The sequence below is a fragment of the Microtus ochrogaster genome, chromosome 24, assembly GCF_000317375.1.
Source record: "Microtus ochrogaster isolate Prairie Vole_2 chromosome 24, MicOch1.0, whole genome shotgun sequence".
Lineage (NCBI taxonomy): Eukaryota > Metazoa > Chordata > Mammalia > Rodentia > Cricetidae > Microtus > Microtus ochrogaster.
In genome coordinates this window covers 3393993-3409054 of record NC_022024.1, presented here as the reverse complement: position 1 = coordinate 3409054, position 15062 = coordinate 3393993, and the positions used below count along the sequence as shown (strand labels likewise).

General features: G+C 46.6%; 1 protein-coding gene across 2 annotated transcripts in view; it reads left to right on the top strand.

Annotated features, from left to right (window-relative positions):
• The first annotated feature begins 303 nt into the window (after nt 1–303).
• Msrb3 (methionine sulfoxide reductase B3) overlaps nt 304–15062 on the top strand; it is a 120851-nt gene continuing 106092 nt past the window's right edge. The window contains exon 1 of one of the 2 annotated variants that reach the window (XM_005357922.3): nt 304–547. In XM_005357922.3, coding sequence (XP_005357979.2) covers nt 385–547 — 163 coding nt within the window. In that variant the 5' untranslated portion in view covers nt 304–384. Of the gene's footprint in view, nt 548–6041; nt 6075–15062 lie in introns of those variants that run through there. The other variant, XM_013350274.2, reaches the window with a different exon arrangement.

Genomic DNA, 15062 nt, shown 5'->3' with positions numbered 1-15062 from the left:
CACACTGGAGTGGTGGGGACCCCCAGGGAAACAGGCGGTGGTTCTCTGTATTATGGGTGTTCAGTACACTTAGGCGCGCTCATGTCACACCTTAACTGGCACCTCTCAATCTTCGGAACAGGCCAGAACTTTGATCCCGACACGTCATCCCACAGGTCCTCTGCTGTCTAGGGTCTCCGCTGGAGGCTCCGAGGGGGCTCTGTCCCGGGTCCCCCGCAGGGCTGGCACTCGGGGCCGTGGAGGCGGAGCAGGAGGAGGGAGTTGGCGACCGCCGCGCTCCGGGCAGCGGGCCCCGTCCGCGGCCGGCGCGCTTCGCGGTCCTCCCTCGCTCGGCTCCTATGCTCATATTTGGACTCGGCCTCCCGTGCCCAGGAATTTCCCGTCATGCCTCCCGCCGCCCCGTCTGTCGCCCGGAGCCGGGAGGGAGGAGGGAGGCGGACAGCGGCGGCTGCTCGTCTGCCCCGGAGTGTGCGGCGGACCCTCCCGCGCCCTCTCGCGCTCTACCTCTGTCTCTGCCTGGCTACGGCCGCGGCCAGCACACTGCCCGGTGAGTCTGCCAACCCGCCTGTCCCATCCGGCCCTCCGACCCCTCCGAAGTCAGGCTTGGGACCCGAACTCCCCTTCCCCCCCACCCCGGGAGCGCCCTCGCCGCCTCCCAGCCTCCAGCGTCATCCCCCGGCCGCAGAGCCCGGGTGGCTTCCCAGGGACGCGTCCCACCGAGGGACAGCGCGGAACGAGGTCAGGTGGGAGCCCCGAGCCCAGCCGGCCGCCGCGCTGACACCTTACCCGTCCCCCACCGCGAACCTGAGCCGCGGGAGCCACTGTCCCCGAGCGGGCCCCGCCCGGGGTGACTCCGCGGGGTGACCGGGGGCGTGGGCTGCAGCACCCGGGGCGGGCGCGCTCCGCTCCGCTCCTCTGGGGCCTCTGCTGTCAGCGGCGGCCGGGATAACGGGTCTGGGCGTGGGAACGTGGGAGAGGCCACAAGGCCCACGATCCCCCCCCCCACACACACACATCCTGTCCCCATCCCGGGGAGAGGGGTGCGCCGGGCGGGGCTGGCATCTCTTAGGCCCAAATCCTGCAGAACCCCAGAGGAGCAGGTAACAGTTTTGTTTTGTTTTCAAGTGGAAACAAGCATGTGAATTTTTTTTTTTAAAAAAACAAAACTTTTCCATTGGGCTATTTCAAGTCAAACTGTTAGAATAAAAAGTGCTGTTTCTGCCTTTGTAGGTTATACGGTAAGTGAGGTAATTCTGAAGGCGAAACAATAAGGTATTAAAAGAATTTTCTTTGGATCATGTGGAAAGTACTAGGAAGTTTTTATTTTTTTTTTCTCCCTTGAGTGTCAAAAAACCCCAATTATTTGAAGCATGAGGGAAGATTTTTTGAGGGAAATATGAAGTTGCAGGAGCTCTTGAATTTGGACAGGGTCAACTAATCAAGGCTTGGTTCTTTTGTCTGGCACGAGAAAACATTTTAATTATTGAGAACTGGGATAACTTGGGAGATATTAATTGGTTGCTGTTTTGATATTGATGGACTGAACCGTCAATGAGATTTGGTTAACTGGGACACACGTTGGCTGGCAGTTGACTGCACCCTGTGCAGCATGAGAGACAAAGTAGGTTTTTAAAGAGTAGTTTTATGTATAAAATTTTACACATAAACTATTCGCAGGGTTAGCCGGGCTGTGGTGCTCCATGCCTTTAATCGCAGCACTTGGGAGGCAGTGCTGGGTGGATCTTTGTGAGTTCAATGCCAGAGCGAGCGACCAAAGCTACACAGAGAAACCCTGTCCCCAAAAACCAAACCAAACAAACAAAAAAACCCCTCAGGGTTATAGAGTTTCCAAAGTTGTTTCCAGAACCAGAACCAACTACAGACGGTTAAATGTATTGAATGACAGCAGTTTTATGTTCATTCCTGAATGACTCTTCAGAAAGGACCTTTTCATAGACTCATAATCCAGGAGCCACTTTTATATTCCCAAGTCCTTCTTGGGAATCAGCAGTTTCTGACTGCTCAATTTATCCGTGGATTTCCAAAACCTGGCCTGGATGGTAAGGGACAGACTGTGCTGAAGGGACCATATGAATGATTATTTCTGTATGTCTGATATGTTGACTTGCTTATTGCCTGTGGCCAAGCAGAATCTGAAGACCAAAATCAACTGTACTGTGGCCTTTTGCCAGCTTTTGGAACACTGAGTTTATAGTTGGACTGTTTAAACATAGTTTTAAAATTTTGTTCTTACCTGATATACCAATCAAATTTTTGATGCTTTTAATAGTTCCCTATGTGGATTATATTTTTTATAGTAAATACAGTAGCTCTTTGCCATTTGAATTTTTGTCATGGTGCCTGACTGCCTGTCTGCCACGGTTGCGGTTCCAGCATACAGTGTTGTTTAGATTTTGAATCGAAGTCCTGTTTTCAACTTTTCTATGTACTTGTTCCAGTGTTTTAATCCGAAGTCCTTGTGCTTTTACTAGAGTAGTGAGAATTTCTAATGCCCAGCGTGCTGGGACACCTTCTCAGCCCAGCACTCAGAGGCTGGGGCAGGCAGATTTTTGTGAGTTCGAGCTCAGCCTGGTTTGGATAGCAAGTTCTAGGCCAGTCATGGCTACATAGTCAGACTGTCAAAAAAAAAAAAAAGTCTAAAAACTACCCAAAAATAGAATCCATCAGTTTTTCCGATGTATTTTTCACTTATTCAGCAAACATAGGTTTCAAAGCATCAGAAAACAAAGTTGGTAAATAATGCCTTTGAGCTCCATCATAACTAGTCAGAGTCCTTTGATTTTTAGTCTCATATATGTGAGCATATATTTATATATATTATATTTTGTATATATTTTATAAATATGTATATTTTTGACATTGCAGTTGCAGATTTGGTTGATGATTTTGGTTCCAAAGTTCAGCTGCCTTTTCTGGAAATGCCTTCTAACTACAGGATTCCGAATTACTCTTTGTGTTTGCATAACCCGGCAGAGCCACCGCCTTCATTCCTTCAAACACCTGCCAGTCAGTCTGTGGCTTGCTCCACACGTCAAACTGGTCTACAGGTAGTCAGGTCCGAGGGGCGTGGCTTCAGCCCTGAGGGTCCCATCTGCCCTCAGGATTGGCCTGACAGACCTGACAAGAGCCCCTTCCTTTAAAACCAGGAAGTGCTGCCTTTGTCTCTGGCAAATGGCTGCCTGCTCCCTGCAGGTAAACCGAAGCCTCTGGCCCAATCTGATAACTCTGTTTTTGGTATTTGGGTCAGAGGCGACACCAGAGTACACTCAATACTTCCTGCCCTCTGAACGCCTGTTGCTAGTTACCTGGGGAATCTTCCAAATGAAATCCCCTAGACTGAGGCATTGCGTTATAACCCTGCCTGTCAGAAGACTTGGTCCCATCCACTAGTCTGTCGTCGTCATAGTTAACGTGCCTTTGGATAGGGGCACGATGACGGCAGCCTTTTCATCTTTAGTAGAATTTCTGACTGCTGCCCCTGGATCTCATAACTTTGCCTTGAACACCCTTTATTTTCTCTCTGGGCCATAATTCATTCTCCTCGTGAACGTCCACTGTGGTCCTTGTAGAACGTCCACTGTGGTCCTTGTAGAACGTCCACTGTGGTCCTTGTAGAACGTCCACTGTGGTCCCTGCTGCCTGTGTGTGTATTCAGTTGCTCAACTTTCTGGAATTTTTTCGGAAGCCTTTAAGAGAATGTAGAAAAAGGAGAGCAGCCACGAGTCAGTTGACTGTGGACGATCTTGATTACTACTTGTTTCAAGTGACAGAAATAAACCTGGAGTAGTTTTAGTCAAAAGGAAAGAAGGGGGAAAGGAATGTACTGGAAGACCATTGCAGACAACCTTATTAGGGCCTACGATTATGAACGGTAACTAGAGCCTGGCACTCTCCCTACCCCTGCTACACTCTTCTCTGGCTGCCTTTGCTTTTGTTCTTGTGTCTGCTCTTTGCTGTTCACACACAAAAAAATGTTGTGTGATGTTTTACTCTTCTGACTTTTTGAGGGGCCCAACACCCAGTTCCCAAATAAATCACACACAGAGGCTTATTCTTAGTTATGAATTCGTGGCCTTAGCTTGGCTTGTTTCTAGCCAGCTTTTCTTAAATTATCCCTTCTATTAAATTTGCCCCTGGGCTTTTATCTTTCTCATCTGTAAATCTTACTTTCACTCTTACTCCGTGGCTGACAGGGTAGCTGGCTCCTGACATCCTCCTCTCCTTGCTCTCTCTTATTCCCTTTTCCTCCTTTCTCTTCTGTACTCTCTGCTTGCTGGCCCCACCTATCACCTGCCTTGCTACCAGCTGCTCAGGTCTTTATTAGACCATCAGGTGTTTTAGAGAGGCAAGGAATCCCAGCTTCACAGAGTTAAACAAATGCAGCGTAGACAAAAGCAACGTGGCTTAAATAATGTTCCCCAGCAGTTACGTGTTGCTTCTCAGCAGCTCTTGTTCTGTTTCTGCGTCCGTTCCCCACAGACAGAAAGCTAATTAAATTTGCTCAATCTTAGTTCCTGAGGAGAAGATCCTGATAAACAGTTTGGGTCACATAGTTGGTCTAGATTTCCCCTGCAGTCTCTTTTAATTATAGTGTTATGTAGAGAGTTTGAGTTGGCCTTTTCATGTACACACACACACACACACACACACACACACACACACACACACACATATGTATTGTATATATATATTGTAGCCCTGCTTGTCCTGGACCTTGCTCTGTAGACCAGGCTGGCCTTGAGCTCACTGAGATCCACCTGCCTCTGCCTCCCAAGTGCTGGAGTTAAAGGCGTGCACCACCACCGCTGGGCCAGGGTAATTAGTTCTTACATTGCCGGGCATTTCCTCTTGACTGCAGTGTGCAGAGTGGACGACATCCTAGTGGGCACTAGACCTCATGCAATTCCTCCTGCAGGAATGCTGAAGAGGAACCCTACGGGGAGTCACTGAGTGCACGCCACACTCAGGAACTAGGAGCTTGGCCTGTGACAGAATGGTAGTAACCCTGTGTGATAGCCATTATTCCGTTCCTTCTGTAGGCCATCATTGCCACTTCTCAGGAATCCACCAACTAAAATGTTGAGTCCAAGTGGCTCTTTATGTAAATTCAGACATAATTTAGGGAGCATGAGTTCAAGAGATTTGGCTTGCTGCCCCACTTTTCCTTTTCATAGTGGTTGACGTGGTTATTTATGGCCTCTTGTCAGATTCTGTTTTGTGAATCCTTCTGCATCTAATCGAATCTTAACTTCCGCTAGCGTCTATAAAAGTGTGTGCCACCTAAGACCGTATGTATTCATTGTGTGCCAGGCTGGTGGGCTGCCTTTAATTCTGAGAAGGCTCTTAGCGCTGTGGCATGCATAGTCTCAGTTATGCTGATTCTGACTTTTGACCTTCTGAAACCCCCACACCCACCGCCACCTTCCTCCTTGACATCGGAACACAGGTGCACTATTCTCTCTTGGTCTTTTCGCTTATTAGGTTTTGTAAGCTTTTCCATGAACACTCTTGTGTGGACATTGAAGAATATGTGAAGGATAGGCAGTTTCCCCATCAGCTAAAGTGATGCAGGAGGGGAGGTTACAGCAAGCTCAGGTGGGAGGGGGTCGGCTTTGGTTGAGCACATGGCATTGTACCGCACAGAACACATGTAAACGAAACGGAAGCTACAAAGAGGGAGAGCGTGAGAAGAAAGAGGTGGAGAATTTGTTTTGGCTCACAGCATGGAAGACACGTCATGCTAGGCCCGGAGATTTGGACTGGCCTAATAAGCCATGAAATTGGAGTGTCTTGATCCCTGAAATGTCACAGTCGGAGCTGAAATGCAGGTTGCGTTTCTAACAGTTCACGGGAACCACTGGGTGAATAAGAAGCAACGTGAGAGGTTTTTCAAGAAATGAAGACTGGAACTAGGGCGTGGCAGTGGGGTGGGGGAAGCATTGCTGAGGTGCAGTGGGCTGAAACCTTTACCTGGGTATTGAGAAAGAAGGGAGATCAAAGCTGCTGGGAACGTGCGAAGCCTCGGTGGCCGAGAGAATGTGAACTCAGAACAGGTTTGTAAATGGAACAAAATGAGCGTTAGTTTCAGATCCTTTCTGAGCTGATAGGACTTTTCCGTGCAAGTGTGTAGTGTATCGTGTGTGGCTGAGGCTTGGAGGGGAGGAAACAGGGCTGGAGATCAAACATGTGTGAATGAGGAGAGCTGGCAGGGAAGGCAACAGGAGAACATTGGCTGAGAGGGATATGGGACAGCACCCTAAAGAAGACAGAACTTGATAGGGCTTTAAAAGAGGTCCCCTCGGCCCTGCCTGGCATCCGTCTGTGAGCTGCTTGGCTGACGGAACATGGCTTTTCTAATCCCTCATATGACACAGAGGAGGCCTACGTGCCAGACGCTGCGTCCTCAATGCCGTAGCCTGAAAGTGGGCCTGTTACTTCCCACTGTCCTCATAACTCGACTTTAAGTTACTCGGTTAGTTCTGGACACACGTTCTGTCTTACATCCCTCCTAGACCCTCCTTTTATTGTCCCCCAAAGGATGTGCAGGTAGTGGAGACAGAATGGAGTATTCTCAGTTCTCTGCTGACTCTGCCTTAGGGGCACTTTCCGTCGCCATGGTCAGCTTATTTATCTCTAATACTTTCTGACATCCTCTTAGTCTAAAATACATGGTGAAGCCGACAACCACACCACTCTCCTGTGTACAAAACAAAACAACAAAACAAGCTGTAAGACATGAGCCCTGTTTGTGTTACCTGTTCTCACCTGCATGGCTTCTGTACCTTGGAGTTAGCCACCCTGGCCACTCTCCTGGAGAAACATGGCTATCTGGTATGTCTACTCCAAGTATTCAATTGTGGGGTGTTGTAGAAGCTCTAGGTCAGAGCACTGATGTTTGAAGCAAAGCTCAGGGAATATCTTTTTTGTTGTGGTGGGGGAATATTAGTTTAAGATGTGATACATTGGTTTAGTCTGAGGACTATTTGTTTACTGATGCAGCGATGGGTTGCATTCTTTCATATTGCATTTGTTTAACTCTGTAAAGCTGTGTTACTTTGCCTGCCTAAAACACCTGATTGGTCTAATAAAGAGCTGAACAGCCAATAGCAGGCAGGAGAGAAAAATAGGTGGGGCTGCCAAGCAGAGAATAAATAGGAAGAGAAATCTAGGCCCGAGAGAAAAAAAATGAAGGGGAGAAGGAGAAGAGGATGCCAGGGGCCAGCTACCCAGCCACATAGCCGCCATGGAGTGAGAAGGAAGGATATCTCAGAATAAAGAAAGGTAAAAAGCCCACAGGAAAACATAATTAAAGAGAAACAGGATAACTTAAGTTAGAAAAGCTGGCTAGAAACAAGCCAAGCAAAGACCAGGCATTCATGAGTAAGAATAAGTCTCTGTGTATTTATTTAGGAGTTGGGTGGCGGGTGGGCCTCCAAAAGAGTAAAAAAACCAACAACACATATTTTGTCCAAAATGAAATAAATGAGGTTCAGAGTCTCAAACTTGAGGTGACAAGTACAGAGAACAGTGAGCACAAGAGCTGGCAGCCCAGCTCTGTTGACATGGGACATATGTGTCCTGGACACACACACATACATACACACGTACACACATACACACACGCGCACACACACACACATGCACACACACACACATGCGCATACGCACACATGCACACACACACCCACACCCACGTACACACACGTGGTGTTAGATTGAATGCAGGCCCTCCAGAACACAAGATGAGTGCTCTACCACTGAGCTACACTCCCAACCACGGAGGGAGGGATACATCATGAATTATAGCTGGACGTTGCTTACTGCAATATCTAACGTGGAATTATTATTAACACTATTATAATAATTAGTATCATTTATGACACTCAGGGAATACCTTTCATGTGAGGCTTTATTTATGTGAATTGTGGAGACTGTTGACACCCAGAGCCGATTGGAGGTGGGCTGGAATGTGTGTTCTCAGGGCCCAGCTTCCAGACTAGTAGTATGTCCCGATTCTGAGTTGTTGTTGTTGTTTTTTTTTTTTTTTTTTTGGTTTTTCGAGTCAGGGTTTCTCTGTGGTTTTGGAGCCTGTCCTGGAACTAGCTCTTGTAGACCAGGCTGGTCTCGAACTCACACAGATCCGCCTGCCTCTGCCTCCCGAGTGCTGGGATTAAAGGCGTGTGCCACCACCGCCCGGCCTGATTCTGAGTTTTTAAAGGCAGTGCATTGTCTTCACATGTGGGAAGTGACAGGTTTATGTACAGAAAGTAGTATTAAGAATGATTTCTTCTGCAAATCAAAACAGCTCTGAGATTCAAAAGCACTGATGACAACTTATGCTGGAGAGGATGTGGAGTAAAGAGAACACTGCTGCATTGCTGATGGGAGTGCAAACTGATATAACCCCTTTGGATATCAGTATGGCGATTTCTAAGAAAATTGGGAAACAACCTTCCTCAAGACCCAGTAATACCACTTTTGGGTATATATCCAAAGGATGCTCAATTGTGCCACAAGGACATGTGCTCAACTATGTTCATAGCAGCATTGTTTGTCATTGCCAGAACCTGGAAACAACCTAAATGTTCCTCTATAGAAGAATGAATAAGGAAAATGTACATTTTCACAATGGAGTACTACACAGCAGAGAAAATGACATCTTGAAATTTGCAGGCAAATGGATAGATCTAGAAAACATCATATTGAGTGAGGTAACCCAGACCCAGAAAGACAATTATCATATGTTCTCACTCATAAGTGGCTTTTAAACATAAAACAAAGAAAACCCAGCCTATAGTTCACAACCCCAGAGAACCTAGACAACAAAGAGGATATGGATCTAATCTACATGGGAAGTAGAAAAAGACAAGATCTCCTGAGTAAATTGGGAACATGGGGACCATGGGAGAGGGTAGGAGGGGAGGGGAGAGGAAAGTAAGGGAGTGGAGAAAAATATATAACTCAATAAAAACAATAAAAAAGAAACAAGAAGAACGATGTCTTCATCTTTAAAGGAAAGGAACCAAGAACACTCCCATATGCTAACAGCTGCAGTTCTGGCCATTGACATAGAGAGCGCACAACAGTATTGCTACTGTAAAGTCTGGAAACTCAGCTTTGACTATGAAGCCTACATATATGCTTGCCGAGCGCACAGGTGAAAGTTACGACTTACTGGCTTTGTGGGTATTCCCAGGGACGTCCTGGATTCAGCGTCCCCTGGGTCATCGTCTCTCCTTAACTGTTGAACCAAAGGAAATTCCTCAAAATCCTTCCGCAGGAGCAGCCACCGGTTTTTAGTTTATTTTTTTATTTTTCGCCAGGAGATGCGCTGGCTGAGACTGGGTTATGAAATAATCTTGAGGATGAGGAGACACAGTCAGTATACTTCAAAAATCTGTGTTTTCAGGCTTCCTTCCTAGGTCTGTAATATGATTTTAGGATGGAATTTGCTTGGCACGCTTACAGCACTCACTGTTTGGCCGTAACTGTCTGCTGTTGCTGTACATAATATAATGAGCTCTTAGGGTTTCGTGGATTGGTTATTTTATTTAGTGGCTGAAGTAAAAGTACTTGAGTATATGTGTTAAATTTAAGTCCTTTTTGAGAATAAGCCTATGCCACATGGGAATGTAAGATAGTCCTTGTATCAGTCCATCTTGTTTTTATGTTTATTCTTCTTTTCTTTATTGTGCTCTGTGACTACAGAATCTGGGTGTGGTTGGAGTTAGGGAGATTAGCAGTGTGTTAGTAAGGAAGAGTGGGGGCCCGTCTCCTGGGACCTAGTCCCGATTAGACAGGGGGGCGGGCGAGGTGCCATGAGTGTGCTTGGACTTCTAGTTTCACAGTCATTGAAAGGGGAAAGTTCATTGTCATCTCTGCTGCTGAGTTTTCAAAAACTATATTAGGTTTCCAGTTTTTTATCTTATTTTATGTGTGCGGATATTTTGCCTACACCATGTTTGTGCCATACCTGTGGAGGCCAGAAGAGGGCGACAGATTCCCTGGAACTGGAGTCACAGATGGTTGTGAGCTGTCCATGTAGGTACTGGGAATTGAACCTGGGTCCTCTGGAAGAACAGCCAGTGCTCTTAACTGCTGAGCCATCTCTCCAGCCTCTAATTTCATGATGTGAATGTGTCAGACTGCCTCAGTGGGCCAGGAAGAGAGTGGACTGAAGGCAGAAGATGCTCGCCTGTAAGAGGAAAAATTTGAAACACTACAGTGTTGAGAGGGGGTCATGCCGTGTCCTGAGAGGAACAGTGGATGGCAGTTGGGAGACTGTCCTCCCAGCTTGTTTTCCTTAAGCCGGTTCACCTTCCTATGCTCCTGTTTCCATGTCTGCAGAATGAACGAGCTTGGCTGCTACTCTGTGATATCTCTTGTATGCATCTCTAGTCTGTGGGTTGTATGGAGTCTTCCAGGAGCTTCTGTAACTTTTACTGGAAATAGCATGGGTAATAAGCTGCACAGAATTATGCTTCTCTTGTTATGCCTGAAGCTTCACCCTGTTGCTGAACTGCCTGCAATGCCCTCTAAGAACTCATGTTTGAACTCTGTTTCCAGCCGTGCCCAGGAATTTGATCTATAGCTAATGTCACACAGCCTTTTAAAAGATTTAGTGTCTGTTTAGAAGACAGATTACAGCATATTAGAAGTATCATATGAATGCCCCGTCTGAAGTAACAGCATTAGGCATTAGAAACGATGCCTATTTTTTCAAAGGGGAAAGCCCCCCCCCCACTTTTTTTTGTTTGTTTTTTTGTTTTTTTTTGAGACATGGTTTCTCTGTAGAGCCTGTCCTGGAACTAGCTCTGTAGAGCAGGCTAGCCTCAGACTCACAGGAATCTGCCTGCCTCTGAGTGTCAAGTGCTGGGATTAAAGATGTGTGCCACCACCACCAGGCCAAGAAAGCCTTCTTTTAACAGTGTAGATAACCAGCAGAATTTCCCTATGGTCATTCTAAAAGTAGACTGGATGTTAAAACTGGTTAAAGGAAAGAAAACAAAAGAAAGATCAGTCAACGCTTTGCCTCCATGACCCGTGAGCACTGTGAAGCGCCTCTTCTCTCTGTTGCATTAGTAAGCTGTGCTCTCTTGTTACGTGGAAATACTTCATACATACAGAAGAGTATGCAAATGAGGTGTCTATAGGAGGCAAACAGAATCTTGTTTTAAAAATCTGAGTGCCCCCGTCCAGCTTCACAATGGAATGTCAGAGCTGTCTGTGTGACGTTGCCAGTCACGTCCTCCTCTGCCTGGAAGTTTTGTGGTTTTTCTTGTTTCTCCCCAGGAAGAGTGTAAACTCACGCTGTTTTTGTTCCTCCACCACTGAGGTAGCTTCGATTACACTGTTCAGTTCTGCACACTCTGGTACTTTATATCCAGATACTGTTGTCTGCTGGGTCGTGTGTGTCTGACTTTTTCTTCTGAAACATTGCTTTTTGTGTTTTTATATTGCTATGCACCACACAGTTTTTGTGTTTTTATATTGCTATGCACCACACAGTTTTTAAAAAGACCAGCATTTTTTAAATGTTTTACATTTATTTCGGTGGGTGTGTGCTGTTGTGTGCCTGTGTTTGTATGTATGCCTCCACCGTGTGCTCATGTGCGCGCACGCACACACACACACACACACACACACACACACACACACACACACACACCATGGTGCACATATGAAGGCCAGAAGATGATTGATTCTCTCTTTCCCCGTGCACTTCAGGGGTCAAACTCTGATCTTAAGATTTGGTGACAAGCACCCTCCACCTGATTTGCCATCTTGTCAGCCCCAAATACACCTATCCTCTTTTTTAAAAAGGGGATTTGTATGATCTTACATGAATTAGTTAACACCTTAGGAGTTTTCAGGCAGCTTACATCTGTCAAGTGATACTTGCTTCATCCATCAGACATGTATATAATTGGATTTTTCAGTGTCTTTTTTGGGGGGGGGCGGGTTCAAGACAGGGTTTCTCTGTAGCTTTGGAGCCCATCCTGGAACTAGCTCTTGTCCACCAGGCTGGCTTCGAACTTGCAGAGATCCGTTTGCCTCTGCCTCCCGAGTATTGGGATTAAAGGTGTGTGCCACCACTGCCTGGCTAGTGTTCTTTTCTATTGTTCTTAATGAGCCATGCCTTTTCTCACTCCCCTTCTACCCTCCCCTCTCCCCTTCTACTCTTCTTCCCCTGCTCCCAGTTTGCTCAGGAGATCTTAGACATGTGTAGTTGTTAATAAGAACCCCTTCCAGCATGAGATAACCAAAGGGGAAAATAAAGTTCTGGTTTGGGGCAGAAACAGCTGGTTTTATGCTAACTTCAGGTTACAGAAGTGGAAATCTTGGCACAAGGAGTGAAAGCCCTAACAAAACTTAGTATTTTAAAAAGTAAATTTAAAGATAAAATTAGAAATAAAAAAAATTGGAACTGTTTTCTTATGATTTTTAAGAAATAACCTCTCATGTTTTTTCTAGCTTTGAGAAATTTTCCTAATATCTTTCATTTAAACACACTCAGATTTCTTCCACAAAACACAGTCCATTTATCCCAGCATCCTCTGTGATTTAACTTTTTTTGGCTGGTGGGAGGGAGCATTAAAATGTTTTTTCCTTTTATTGTTTGAGAATTTCGTGTGTAACAGGTTGTCCTCCGCCCTCCGCCACTCTCTCCCGAGTCTTGTGTGCTTTGTTTTAAACTCCCTAAGTTCACTTGGTGCTCTCTGTGCACGGGCATAGGGCCATCTTCTGGAGCTCGGTAGCCTCTCCCGGACTGTGTCCCTGAAGAAAAGGGACTCACTCTTTCCCGGTGGTCCTCAGTTTTCAATGACTCCTCAGGTAGGGGTAGGACATTGCGACTCCTTTCCCTGTCCAACATCAGAGTTTTTTGAGACAGGATTTCTCTGTCAGGGATGTGTTATACGCAACAAGTTGCATAGACCAGACTGGCCTTGAACTCACAGAAATCCACCTGCCTCCGCCTCCCAAGTGTTGGGATTAAAGATGTGCACTGACCACCTCCTGACTCAATAGGAGATTTTTAGCGGGCTTGATCTTGTGCAGGTCTTGGGTGTGCAGTCATAGCTGCCATGAATGCGCGCTCACGTGAGTGTGTGTGTGTGTGTGTGTGTGTGTGTGTGTGTGTGTGCATGCGCACGTGTGAGCATCTGCCCTGCCCTGTCTGGAGCAGCACTGTTCTGTAGTAGTCCTCCCTAACTTTTGACGTCTACAGTCTTTCTACCTCTTCTTCCACGGTGATTATGGAACCTTGGGAGGAGGTTCTGGGGGTATCGATGTGGCTTTCTGTGTTAGAAGCTATGAGTGATCTCCAGAGCTAGAGGGAATCACGTAGGAGGCTGTTTCACATTGTGTTCATCTAGCACAATAACAGTGGTCGGTTCTCCCCTAGGGCCTGCCATCTACCCCAGTCACCGGGTCCTGGCCTGGATGAAGATGCTAAACATGAGTTCCATCTTGTATAGTGGGCCTTAATCCAATCAGAAAGCGGTTGGTTGTTACCATAGAGTTTGTGCCACTCTTGCACTGGCTGGCATTTCTTTCTAGGCTTCTTGTTCCTGTAGACTGTGGGGCTCACAGCAGAGCAAGGCTGCTGATGACTCTGCCCCTCCCCCATCCCTACCCCTGGTGGTAGATAACAGAGGTAGCATTTTCAGCACCTGTAGGAATAAAACTGCCAGGTAAATACCAATGTGATTTTTTTTCATGCTCTATGACTCACATGTCTTTAGCAATGTTCTGGAGAATACCAGCAGCAGTCCCAGTGACCTGTGGTATTTGCAGGGTGGCGGGCATCCATGGCATTCCACTGGGTTTCTAATTGGATAGCCTGTGGTGTTTGGGAGAGACATTATACTCCCTTTGTAGGCTAACTCCATTTAAACTCTTTATATATACACATCTATTTGAGGAAGCTTCTAGTAGGTTTGCATTTGGCCTTTCAAAGGCCTGTAGTTATCCTTCCCAAGCTCCCCCAAGCTCCCTCGTCTGCCCTGCCCTCTCATCCAACCCCCCTCAACCCAAGCCCTTCTTGCTACATTATTGCTCATGTCTTCTTCAAACTGGTTTACAAATTCTTTATCTCCTTGCCATTTCTCTTTCTCTGCTTCCACCCAAAAACATGTATCGATTCTTCTAACGTTGGGGATACAGTGTGAACCAGAGATAGACAGGCCACATCCTTGGTGACAAACAAGGGGTCCCCTTTCCTTGCAACACATCCTCAGGTTTTTCTTCTTGGTTTGAAACTACCATGTCCTCGTGTAAAAAGGTCAAGACCATGTTGTGATAGGAGCAAGAGAGAGCACTTAGCGTTGAGAATCAAGGGTAGGGCAAGGCCCTCTAGGATTTTACCCTTCTGACCATACTTACCTGTTTATTTCCTTACTGTGCACACGCACCTGTCAGCAGCGGTGTGTGGGGGTTGGAGGACAACTTTTGTACTTGGCTCTCATTCCACTGTATCTCCTGACAGTTCCCACCAATTACTGGAGTTTTAGAGCATTCAGAGCGTTCAGCTGTGCTGAGCATGGGAGTGGCTAAGGGATGTTAGACAGGCGGTCAGGAGCCCGAGCTTCACTTTTATATTTTTGGTTGTGAGCCCAGCCTTTAATGGCTGAGCCATCCCTCCAGGCCCCGAACTTCACTTTTAAATAGACATCCTGGCTGCTGTCTGCAGCAGAGATTGGAAAGGACCAAGAACAGCAATAGGTGCAGCATTTAGGACTATGTCACTGGTTCAGAGAGATGGGTCCTGATGAGGACTAGGAGAGAAGGGGCCACAGGTGAAGCCTTGTTGGTATGACTTCCTTGAAATGAACTGCTCTATGGAAGCCACCAAGTGGGTTCCGTTTGCTCCTTCTCTTTCTGACTTCAGGTTGTTTGATACACTAGCCACTCCCATTCCCGGAGCAGTCTTTTGTCTTGCTTTCTGGCCTGATTGATGAAACCCATGTCTCAGTTCTTCCACTTGCAAAATGGGGGTGATCGTGTACCCACCGTTCATGGGTTGTCACAAAATGAAAGGG